This window comes from Python bivittatus, unplaced genomic scaffold (genome assembly GCF_059951505.1).
Source record: "Python bivittatus isolate LINGU-HERP-01145 unplaced genomic scaffold, Pbiv_v1 ctg000480_np1212, whole genome shotgun sequence".
Taxonomy (NCBI): Eukaryota; Metazoa; Chordata; class Lepidosauria; order Squamata; family Pythonidae; genus Python; species Python bivittatus.
Window position 1 is genome coordinate 53804027 of NW_028277075.1, and position 13140 is coordinate 53817166.

The window sequence follows — 13140 nt, forward strand, 5'->3', positions numbered from 1 at the left end:
ATAAAGAGATTGTAACTAAGTCTCAATGCTTTTTGATAAGGTACCTCTCTGTAAGGGACTGAAAAAATAAATGAAACAACATTCCTAAAAGCCAGTTTGGTGTAATGGTTAAGGCATCAGGCTAGAAACCTGGAGGTTGTGAGTTCTAGTCTTGCCTTTGGCACAAAGCCTGCTGGGTGACCTTGGGCCAGTCACTCTCTCTTAGCCCTAGGAGGAAGAAGGCAAGGGCAAACCACTTCTGAAACCTTGCGAAGAAAACTGCAAGCACTTTTCCAAGCAGTCACCAGGAGTCACTTTTGGTGACTTGAAGGCACCAAAAACAAAAAACAAAATATATTCAATGGGTTTCAGGTACACATAAAACACATACAAGCTACCCATTAGACAATCATAAAATAGTACTTTGAGTAAGTGAAAATGTATTGTAAGGATCCTCAAGTAATTCATCCATTTAGAACCCTATGATAGATCCCAAACATGCAGTCATAAAGTGATGTATTTCTGTGGCTGAGTCAAAATCACTCATATTAATCACATTTAATGAAATGAGTCTAGGTAGCTTATTATACAAATATATAAACATTAAAAACCACATGTAAACAATTGTGAAACAGCAGCATAGATCCCTAAAAGTCTAAACGCCTTGAGTCAAAATGATAGACTTTAGACTACTGGCTAAGGAGAGGGCTTGCTTTAATTCCAGCAGCTGTTTGTTCAGAATGAAAATCCGACCTTGGAAAAAGCAGAATTCACTGGCATTTTAAATATATGCAAGCTGAGATCTGTAAAAAGTACCCCACTGAACATCTAAGAACATGGGGCAGACTTTAAGGGAGAAGGTGGATCTACAAATATCTTGGAACTAAACCACGGAAGCCTTTGTATACCAGAGCAAACATTTTGAATTTTGCTTAGAAAGCAACCAGCGACTATTAGCTGTTTCCACGCAGGAATAATACGACACCTTTGAGAGTCAGTCCTCACTTCCTATGCCTGCTGCCTGAATGATACAAGATCTACGTGGAGTATGAGATAGGGGTTACCGATACAGTTTAGAAATCTGCTTTGAGTCATACAAGCTATTTGTATCATTAAAGCATTAAAGGAAGTCAAAATCCGAGCTGATAAAATCCTATTCACTTTAATGGGAACCTCTTTTTTTGGTAATTGGAAATAGATTGTGGAAGCTGCGTGAGACAAATCCATTTGATAAAACTCATCTGTGAAGTTTGATAAATGTCATGATATCATGAGTAAAATGTTCAACCTCTACTCATTATGAAATTAGATGTCAGTCTGGCAATGTGAACTGGTGTGCACTCTGCACTGGGGAAGTATGTTGTGTAGGGAATGCACTTACTCAAATTTCATCTTGAAGAAAATGTTGCAAAGTGTTGTTGTAATGGTAGAGTTTAGAATCTACATTGGGCCAGAAGTACAGTTATTCTTTCAGTTCAGCTGGATAATAACTTTCTGTTCCTGATCAGGTTCCCTGTAGTGCATCTGTATGGCAGAGATAACATTTTCAACTAACAGAAAATGTAGAGAAATAGTTGAAGAAAACAGAGGGGAGTGAATGAGGCACATGGTCCATTCCCAGGGAAGATGTATGGAATAAAGGGACAAGTCAAGAGAAACTTTTCTTTTTCCCATCACAGAGACTTGATTTTCACTAATGTTTACCTTTGCATTTGACATGAAATGCAGCATTTGCATATAAAAGCCAGTGTGCTACATAAACTAAAATAGGTCTCTGCTCCTCTAGGATTTGTTATGTGTAGCTTGGCTAGCAGACTATTCAGAACGTTCTGACATTTCTCTGCTCAAAAACTTTTTAAAAATTCATTTTAAGAAAAGCTCACTTTTGTAACCTGAATCAGTCTTACAAAATGTCTCAAGCCAAACAAAGATTGCTTTGGGGCTGATGGTGAGTATGGAATTTGGTTGATCAGGCTGGCTGGGAAGCGGGCATCTTGAGCCATTTTTGCATTAATTTCCTTTGGAAAGGGGTAACTTGGGAAGTTTCAGCTGGATGTCGTGGGTCTTTCTTCATCAGGACCCACAAGTGATCTGGGACTAGTAGGTTTGTCTACTAGTAGCCAGCTAAGAAGTCTGGGCACTTCTGCCTTGTTTCAGATGGTTGGGGCTATAACAGATCAAAGGTGATAGTGGTTTTAGTTCTGCTGTCCCTAGTATTTTAATGTTAGGGTTAAGGTTAAGGTTTTAATTAAATAAAAATTTCATTAACTTTAATTTCAAAAATGATGAAAGGATGAGATGGAAATAACAACTGGATTCAGCTTCATTCAGCACCTGTTTGAAGAATTCACATTCCAGTAATCTGCAAACACACACACCCTGCTGCCCCCTTTCACCATTATAATACAGTAAATCCTTGATTTAATGGACCTGGATTTAGCAGACTTTGGATTTAATGGAATTTTGTCTGATCTTCAGGCAGCAACAGATTTCACCCCAAACAACATTTCTATGGTCTTCGATGAATCAATCTAGAGATTGTTTACTGTTTCCCCTCAAAACAGGTATTCACTGTTATCAGGAAAGTAAGTTTTCTTATGTATGGATGTTTTATGGACTCAAAATTCACCATGTAATTGATTGTGCTTTAACAGATGCCTCTCCCCATCACTGTTTGTTTCCCCCCAGGATTTACTACATACCAAAGAAATCATGTATAGCCCAATTTCTCCAGAAGGAGTATATATTTTTCAGGAAGAACATGTAAAAATACTTCTGCAAATGACCCTCTTTGGAGTGGGTGCATTTCTCCCAGGCAAAACTGAAGTAAATTCCTTCAAAATAAAGGGTCCTGCTTCCAAGCAACCTTAAAATGGGTGATGAAAAATAGGGCAATAAACAACTTAAATGATGTAACAGAATTCATTTGTTGTAAGGGTAGGTTCCTATCTTCTCTAATTCCATCTTATCTTGCATTATCCAGTCAGAAAATATGCATTATTTAGTACATTTAAATATGCTGTTTCTAAATGTGAGCATTTGTCAAAAGAGATGAAATTTAAATGAATTTAAATATAGTTCAGATCTAGATTTTATATATAAGATATGCGGCTGACTTAGGATAATTTTTTTTTTAAAATGTTGATATTCTTCATTTTATTTATCTGTGATTCACTAGAGACTTTTGTATCAATGTATAAAAAAGGTTCACTGTTCTGGCCCTCAGGCTAACAGATTATTAGAATTTGAGACCCCTGACCTGTAGCCATAAAAGAGAACAGAAGAATAATACCACAGAGTTTCTTGTTCAGTCTTCTGTAGACAAATTTATATCTGCTGAAATCATTCCCTATTGATACCTGTCCAATCTCCTCTTTAAACACTTAAGGGAAATAAATTCTTTAACTTTCCTGTACCTTTTATTCTCCACATTTTTATTTCCACTGGTAGGAAATAATTTTTGTACATTCAACATTTTGCCCATCTTTTAGTGGTGCTAATATATCATTCTCTTCCTATTTTTTAAAAAATCTTTTAAAATCAAGCTGCTATCATATTTCATCATAATATTATCTCAGAGTTACTTCAAATGACCCAAATTTCTTCTCTCCTTCTGTGTATATCAGACGTTGCCTTTGATCTTTCTCCGCTGAAATGTGAATTATTTCTGTCTTACTTAGAATGCAGTGTAAAATGGACATAATTTATCAGGGGAATAAACAATGGTATTTAATATAGTTTATGCATATAGTTTTATACTTTGGGCTCATATTTTTTCAACTCGTCTAGAGTTTTGCCTTTGATTTAGAATCTGATATAAATCCAGTTCTGCTCAATATCTATCTTTTATTTCATTCTACTGAGGTAATGTATAGCATAATTTACATTCTAATTTGTAATATAAGATATTGCTTGCATCTTCCACTTGAAATTTCTTACAAATGAATGTAATAAACGGTATAGGGGAGCAGACTGTTGTGAATATATTCCAGATTAGATGAAGACTTGTTTGTGTAAATGCTGGCTGTCACAAAGAGGAGGGTAAGAGGTCATAGTTATAGGATAAAACAGGATAAGACTATAGGCTATAGATAAAAGCTAGTGGATTGAATAAGATGATTGGATGAGTAGTAAAGAAGTTGTTAGAACCATAGTTATAAAATTAAACTCAGAATAAATTAGAAAGTAGTACTGTAAGGCAATAGGAAATAAGAAAAATATCCAGAAAGAAAGAGATTGGAACATGCTATTTGAATGTAAGCATCTTTATCTGGGGACATTGGATAATGAAACAATCTTATTCATGGGAATTCTGTTACCTCCTGCCTGAGGTTGTCATGACCCCCAAATGATTTCTAACTATCATTCCATCATTTATTGATAGAAAGAAAAAAAATCTAAGTTAAACAATTAAGCTAAGAAACTATAGATTTCAGTTACAACTTAAAATAATATACTTTTTAGGTATAGCTCAAACACAAACTATTGAAACAAATTCGAAGAATGGCTTAATACAACTTTTTTGTGAGCTGATATTCATAGTTTTAGATGAAATGGGAAACTGGATAACTACATATTTCCTACTTTAATCATCAGTCAAGTAAAAAGAGTAGCAAATAGGACACAAATATTATCCAAATCATGGCCTATACATGTACACATGCAAGAGAATGGGAGATACCTATGCAAAATACAGGTCCTCATTTAACGACCACACATTTAGCGACCATTCAAACTTACACTGGCACTGAACGAGTGATAGTTATGATAGTTTGGGTGATCATAGGGTCTTCTTTCCTGATGTAAAAGAATAAAAGTAATTTATATACAATTCTTGTTCTTGGCTTCCTATAAAGAACATGTAAATGGCAAAGATTATGTTATGGGTTAATGTGTAGTCTGAGAACTAATATATTAAAGAAAGAAAGAAATCAGAAATATTATTAACTCTATACTAGAAGAAGCTTAAACAACCAAGAATTCGTTGTACTTGTATTATACCTTGAACTTTTGGCAACACTGTTCAATATTTTTTCTCATTTTTAAAATCATGTGGGTCTTTTATAATCTAAATCTTATGCTTACAAATGTTCTTTGTTTATGCACTGATATTGACATATGAAGGCATATTAAAGGCTGGCTTCTTACTTACTGAGCTGAACATACAGCAGTAGCCTGGTTAGCTTATTGATTCATGGAATATTATTCATGAGCCTACAAATATTAAGCAAACTGATAATATAATGGACATGCAACATTAATTTTTTGCAGCGTGTTAAACATTAATAAAAAGAGTATTTGCACTACAATAGCTCATCCCTTATGAGTTTTACTGAGTAGCCTTGGTTTCTTTGCAGCATGTTGAATCTTAATAGAAGATAGCTTTCAAATTATTGTAATTTATCCCAAGGAATTTTATTTTAAATTTCACCTGTAATCAACAGCACAGCTTGATTTTCAAGAGCACAGCTTGAAGAAGAAATAAAGAGGTGTATGTAAAGAAAATGTATACTGTATCCAAGAGAACCTATTTCTTTCTGCTTAGGAAATGTTTCAAAGTTCCTTTCTTGACTATCCATTCTGTCTGTCTGTTATGTGGCCTAGAGCTATATTAGATTGTTGAGCTGTTTGTGGGCTGTTTTCTCTCGGTAAAGATTATTTCTATATTATTTAGATGGGTAATAGTCCAATCTCAGGCAGAGCTGTCCAGAGTTGTTAGGGATGAAGGTGGCATTCAAGTTTAATATATTATTATTATTATTATTATTATTATTATTATTATTATTATTATTATTATTATTATTATTTTTATAACCAGACCCACAGAGAGTCTTGCTACATTACACTACCATTTCCAGTTGCAAAAAAAATGGACCAACCTGTAGCATTTGAGTGTTGGTTTTGGAACAGCAACAATAACTAGAGTGATAGTTCCATTCTTATTTCTGAACCTTCTGGTTCAGAGGGGTGGTGTCCTCTCAGTCCCTGAGCAATAAAGCTCACAGGTGAGACCTCCAGTTTTTTTCTCCTTTCTTTATCTAGAACTCTTCAAATAATTGAATGGACCATCCTTCAAAACTGAAACTAGTTTCTGGTTCAAAACTTTCAAGACTGGACCAAGCAGCATAGGTGGGTGTGGAATGTTACAAGTACACCAGATGGTTGAAGAAGAAAAAGGGACATTGGAAGAATATCTGAGGAAAGTGAAGAAGATGCACTGAAGCTAGTACACCATGAAACCAAACTGGCCTATAAGAAAGACCAAATGCAGAACAGAAAAGAGACATGGCAAGGCAAACTATTACATGGCCAGTACACACACACACACACACACACACACACACACAACCTAGGAGGCAAAGCAGATAACAACAAGACCTGGCAATGGCTAAGAGCAGGAAAGTTGAAGAAAGGGACAGAGGGGCTAATTCAGGCTGCACTAGACCAAGTCTTAAGAACAAAGGTATACAAAGCCAGAATTGAGAAGACAGCAACAGAGAGCAAACGCCGCCTCTGCAAAGAAGCTGAAGAAACAGTGGACCACCTAGTCAGCTGCTGCAAGAAGATCGCACAGACTCCCTACAAACAATGGCATAACGAAGTGGCAACAGTGGTGCATTGGAATGTCTGCAAGAAATACCATTTGCCTGCAAACAAGAACTGGTGGGACCACAAAACAGACAGAGTAATAGAAAATGAAGAAGCTAAAGTGCTCTGGGACTTTAGAATTCAAACAGACAAGCACCTGCCACACAACACCCCAGACTTAACAATTGTTGATAAGAAAGACAAAAAAGTCTGGATAGTATACATTGCAATACCTGGAGACAGCAGAATAGAAAAGAAAGAACTGGAGAAAATCACAAAATATAAAGACTTGCAAATAGAAGTAGAAAGACTATGGCAAAAGAAAGCAAAGGTAGTACCAATAGTTATAGGTGCCTTGGGTGCAATCCCAAAACATCTGGGGCACCACTTGAACATCATCAGTACTGACAAAATCACCATCAATCAATTGCAAAAGGCAGCTTTACTTGGAACAGCTTATATCTTGCGACAATACCTTTAACACCACCAAACAACAACATCTCCCTATCCCAGGTCCTTGGGAAGGACTCAGTAGGTGGATAAAAATGACAAATCCAGTCTAAACATCTGGCTGACTATGTGACCAACAACAATAGTAATCTATTAAATTCAAAACTATTAGTAATAAAAATATTAATCAAAAACTATCGCTGCTATTAGGTAGGTCTAGATGCCCTCCTGAAGATGATTGATTTCGCCGTTCAGCAAAATGCTATTAAGTAGGAACTCGTATGATCTCAGAGGAGGAATCTGTTTCACAGAGAAGGAGCTACTGCTGAAAATGTCATTCTCTAGGTCTCAGCCTCTTTCACCCAGAGCATCCTCTCCCTGCTTGCCCATGTAGTGCTGGCAGAGAAGATGGTCCTGCAAGTGACCGGAAATAACCTGAAGAAGATGGTCCTGAAAGTAACCGGGGCCCAAGCCATACTTAGTGCAATTTTTGACTGACAGTAACAGACATCCTTCACTGTTACTGCCACACTTTATATTCAGGCCCTTGTGTTTATTTGTAATATTTTATCCTGCTTTTCTACTAAAAATAGTTAAGAGCATAAATTGACACTTTTTTTCCTTTTTGCTGTATCCCTTTTGATATTCTTCTCTTAGGGTCTGGCTCCAGCCCTCACATCTACTTCCTAGTACTTGCCTGAATGACGGCTCTCCTTGTTCTTTGGTTTTTGCTTGGTTCTGCTTTCACCAAGAACTTCTCCTGGTGTTTCCTGACAGTGTTGCTCCTTTCCCCAACCAACACCTCATTTGATGCTTCTCATCCACAAACTGACTGCAGATTTATTCTTTAATTTCTTTCCTGACTTTCATATCATTGAGCAGTTTCAATCAGACCAGTGAACACAGAAGGACATTAAAAAAAAGTAAGCAGGAGGTGCAATATTGTGCACTAAAGGAACACATTAAAAATACACAGACTAAATCATATGTACTACAATTGGAGCAATATAGAGAAGATGTGCATCCTATTCCTGCCCCCTAAAAGGTGTATTTGTCTGAACTGAAGGGGCTTGGAATGCCAAATAGCTTTGCCACGTCTGTAGTGTTTGGGAGCTTCTGTAAGAGAACTTTGCATTTTAATAGAATGCAAAATGGAATTCAATATATTTGTGATGGGAATGCATTTGACAACAGATTGCAAATGGGTAGCTTAATATGGTAGAATAATTCCTCATTATCCTAAGGGAACTATCTGCATGCTGCTTACCTTACTCCTTCTGTTATGAGGAACAACAGTAATACCATCCTGAGCACATATATGAATACTTATGGAAAGACCTACTGAATACCTTTCCCTTTTCTGTCAACTGTGTTTGAAATAGAACATTAACACTATCCTTTTGCATATATTTTTCCAGCAACCATGACAACAGTTCATTTGGATTTGCACATTATTTTGAGAATCATCACATAGGTGAACCACTAGACACAACTGGAAGTTATTAGAGGGACTATAGATATACAAGATCCTCTTACTTTAATATAAAATACCTTCACAAATGATAATGACAACATACAGTATCTGGTAATCTCTGTTTAGAGATATGGTGCAAAGAAATGGCTTTGAGAGTGCATGTTAACAAGTATATTAAAATCAACTAGTTATAACAAGCCAAGCATTTCACAAAATTAGGGTCATGCTTAAAATATGCAGCATTATATTCAGGTTAAATAACTTAATATGGGTTAATAAGGAGGAAAGTGTGTATAAGCACCCATCTAATGATCATATCTAAGCTTTAATCTTTTTTACCCTTGTTTTGAAATGCTGCCATTTGACAGTTTCAAGTAATGCATGAATTTTAAAGATTATTTTTGAGAATTTTCTTTTTAATCTGTGGAGAATGATGAGTTTCCAGAAAATCAACTACTGTTTGGGGGCCAAAGATCCAGTTGACTGGGGTAATCAAGATGGTTTTGAAGTACTGATCATCTGAAGTATGACGACACTGGAAAATACTGCTACTTCAGCTCAGTCATGGCAATCTCCAGTGGGTCTAACAATGAGATAGCATACAGTTTAAATAACTTAAATGAAATATGTATGCCTTTTCCAGCAGCTAGGCAGGAACCAATCAAGATTGAAAGAAGATTTCATGTGACAAGAAAAGTCAGGTGTTGGGAGTTTTTTGGTCATCTGAAAGGTCCTTGCTCATCAACATAGTTTAAGCCATTTCTCAAATGTTAAAGTATATATTCAGTAAAGAAACATATATACAGTTTTGGGTGAACCACTGTCTCTGAATATCTTTGTTTTGTTGTTACAGGGTTCACTCACATTAAGCTTGGAATCACCTGGAATTTCTCAAGTATGGGTACAAATTTGCTACTTTAAATATTTCAGTAACAAATTTAGACTAGATTCTCTTTTTTCCCCCCAAAGGTGCAAAAACCTCACCTTTCCAGAGAATCTTCCTGAGGTCAGCATTGTTTTCATATTTGTGAATGAAGCTCTTTCAGTGATTCTGCGGTCCATTCATTCTGCCATCGACAGGACTCCTGCTCATTTGTTGAAAGAGATTATTTTAGTGGATGACAATAGTAATAATGGTGAGTAGTATGTACCAAAGAGTTGGTATGTTTTTGTGTGTGTTCTGATGCATTCTTAATGAAATCATTCTGTATTCAAGATGACTTTGATGCTGTAGTTGGCAAGATGCTGTAAAGGACAAATCTAGTCAAGATCCCTGATTCCCCAATATTTGTTTCTCCTTTTATATCGGCACTCAGTGCATCCTTTCATAAAAAGAACCCTTCATCAGGCTATTAGGCCCATCTGGTCCAGCACTCTGTCTTACAGTGGCCAACTGGGTGCCTTTGGAAAGCTCACCAGCCTGAGCAGGAGGCTGATAGCCTCCTTCTGATTCCATTTCCCAGCAAGCAGTATTTAAGTCAAGATGCATATGATTGAGGAATTAATAGACAACTATCCATTGATTTAGCCATTGATTTCCTGATATTCCATGAACCTGTCTAGTCTTTTTTTAAAACCATCCCAGTTGCTTGCCCTTACCACAACTTTTACCACTGTTTAATTATGTGCCATATAAAAAAGTATTTCCCTCTTTCTTTTTGTCAAGCTCAGCTCCAGACCTTACATGGCAATAGTCAGATCCTAGGTTTGAACTCAGCAAAAGTTTCATAGACACAGCTCAGACAGAAAAAAAAATTATTGCCCAACAAAAATAAAAACAAATGAAACAGTTACAATCAGATTGTAAGCTCCTTTGAGGTCCAGTTTGGATAAGATTTCAAAAATGAGGGGAAGAATGTAGGTGGACTATTGGAAAAAGCAGTTAGGGAGACAAAATAAAATTGGAGGAATGCTTGGTGAGGTTTTGAGGTTCCAGGTGCTCTGTCTGAGCAAACAAAACTCAACCATCAACAGTCTGAACCCTAACAAAAGATTGTACAGGCAGTGTATGGAAAATATAGTTGTGAGTATTAGTTGATTCAGGGCTGTTGCCTGTGATTGCAGAAGCTACTGTGGTCTGCAGTTGTATTCCTGTGACTGTCTGGATTTGTAGAATGGCTGTAATAGCTACATGTAATGGCTAAATGTTGGTGTGTAACTCACCATGACTATGCTGCACTTACATTTTGGCTCTTCTAGTCTAGAAGCATGACAAATGCCTGATCTGGAGTGTTTAACACATCTGTTGGTAAAATGCCTGTCCTTCCTACAACTATGCTTCAGAAGCGGGGAGGTTAACAAAGTACATAGTCCCAGGCAAAGTGTCAGGGTTCTTTGGTGTGACAACTTTTCTTAGGCAGTGAATCTCTCTGGGGCCCACCAAATGCAGAGTTTTATCCTCTGAAGTTTCAAATACCAAATTGGATGGAAAGAGAAAGGTATGAAAGCAACTAGTCTCTCTTCATGCCTGAACTCTCCTGAAATTCCTTGAGTTTTCTATGCAGTCATGATGTCTGGGTAACTTGATAAATGAGCTTGTCTTATGTTTTATCTGATAGCCCATCTTTGATCTGATTTGATTAAAGCCTCTTTCATGCTAGCCCATATCCTATGGTAGAGTCACCTGTTGGGGGAGATGGGTGGCATACAAATTTAATAAATAAACAAACAAATAAATAAATAGTAGTTGAAACTCAGCAGCATAATTCTGTATTGAACACAAATTATATAATGATAGGCTAATTATAAATTATATGAAGGCTCACTCTGGTGAATCATCTACTGTAGTCTCAGGAATATAGTAGACATTGAGCAAGAAAAGAATTAAATTTATTTGGATTCCATCATATTTTTCTAGCCGAAAAGTGTTTGGCTCAGTTTGGGTTCCCCTAGTTCTGATGGTTAGTTCTGTTCCATTTGTTAGGCAAGTTGACTCATTGTCTGGGCTAGCTGGTCCATCTGGGTAGCATTTGGTTCTGTTATTGGAGAACAGTATTGGCCATTTGATCAACAGTCAACAGTAGCCATTGTGACAGTTTTTGATCTTGAGACAATGCCTTTCCTCTCATAGGAATGGAAGCGAATTTGGGCAATGAGGTGGCTGGGCCTGAGTGACCAAGACTGAGCAGAAAACTGCAAACCTCCAGGCTTTACATGGCAAAACTCAGATCCTAGGCTAGAAGTCAGAAGATGTCTCAAAGACACAGCTCTTCTAGATAGGTATCTTTATTGTCAGCAAGGAGGAAGTCAAATGAGCAGTTGCCCACTGCTGTGTGAATATGCAGGTCCCTCTGATTCCCATGGTGATTCAAACTCATAGCTTTCTTCTTACCATATGTGCCATTCAATAATTGACTCTTTTAATGGTGCTTGGTTATCTTGAAGCTGAGTAGTTGTTAAGCGTTTACATAATTTCCAACTCTGGCCTAAAAACTGCTGACTTTTGGCTTACTCCTTAAATGGTCTGTCCTGAATCTCCCTCTGTTTAGATTATATGTATACTTCCCCTAACATTATTTGTGTGAGAGGAAAAACCTCTGTTTATCCAAGTTATTTATGCCATGCAAGATTTATTAAATCTTTAATAAATAATTGCTTTAAATTCCTTAAAGACTTATATATCTCTATCATGGCTCCCCTGACCTCCTTCGTTCCAGGCTAAAGAACCTTCATTGCTATAGCCCATTCTTATAATGGAAGTCCTATAAGTCCTATAAGCTCTAGTCCCTAATCCTCTTGGTTGCTGTTTTTTGCATCTTTTCCAGCCCTATAATGTACAGTGACAGTACAGTGACAAGAACTATACATCATGTTCCAAGTGTGGTTTCACCATGTATTTTTATAACAGCATTATTACATCAGCAATTCTGTTTTCATTTCCCTTCCTAATAATTTCAAGCAGGGAAGTTGCCTTGTTTTACAGCAGCTGCATACTGAATTGACATCTTCATTGAGCTGTCTACCGTGACTCCTGGTCCATCTCTGATACTTCGGATCCCATTAATACATAGATGAACTTTGAATTTTCTATATCAACATGCATCATTTCACATTTCTTTACACTGAGCTACATTTGCCATTTAGAAATACATTCTCCCGGTCTGGAGAGATTCTTTTTGAACACCTCACAATCTCTTTTTTATTTTACCATCTTGAACAGTTTGGTATCATCAGCAAACATAGCCACTTCCCTGCTTAACACTAACTCCTGAGTATACAAAAGTTAGAAAGCATTGGTCCCAGCACCAGTTTCTAGGGAACCCTACTTTGTACTTCTCAATTGTGTGAGAACTATCCATTTACTCATTTATCCTTACAGTACTCTCATTTCCTTACCAAGTAAGTCACTTAAGCCAGAATCTCCCTGTACATTCTCAAATATTTATTTTGCTTTTGCCTGTGGCACTCCAGGAAGAAGGCGCCTAATTATTTAAATATGCCTGAAAATATTATGCTTTCTGTGAGGAAAATGCTCTATAGGGTAGGCTAAAAATAAAATAAAAACCCCACAATTGTTAGATGAAATTCCCCAAACAGTAAGATCATTTTCAGAGGCTTTCATAGGGAAAAAGAATAGTGACCAAAAGTAGATTCTCCAGTTAGGAAACTCCAGTTCTTGGAAGCTCTTTATAGGAAGGCATTGAGGCTAA

At 36.8% G+C, this 13140-nt stretch overlaps 1 protein-coding gene across 7 annotated transcripts in view; it reads left to right on the forward strand.

The window, feature by feature from the left end:
• Positions 1-13140, forward strand: part of GALNT18 (polypeptide N-acetylgalactosaminyltransferase 18) — a 327346-nt gene that overhangs the window by 171436 nt on the left and 142770 nt on the right. For all 7 annotated transcript variants that reach the window (XM_088145930.1, XM_088145932.1, XM_088145929.1 and 4 more), the window contains exon 3: positions 9461-9627. In XM_088145930.1, the coding sequence (XP_088002056.1) occupies positions 9461-9627 (167 nt within the window). The remainder of the gene's footprint in view (positions 1-9460; positions 9628-13140) is intronic.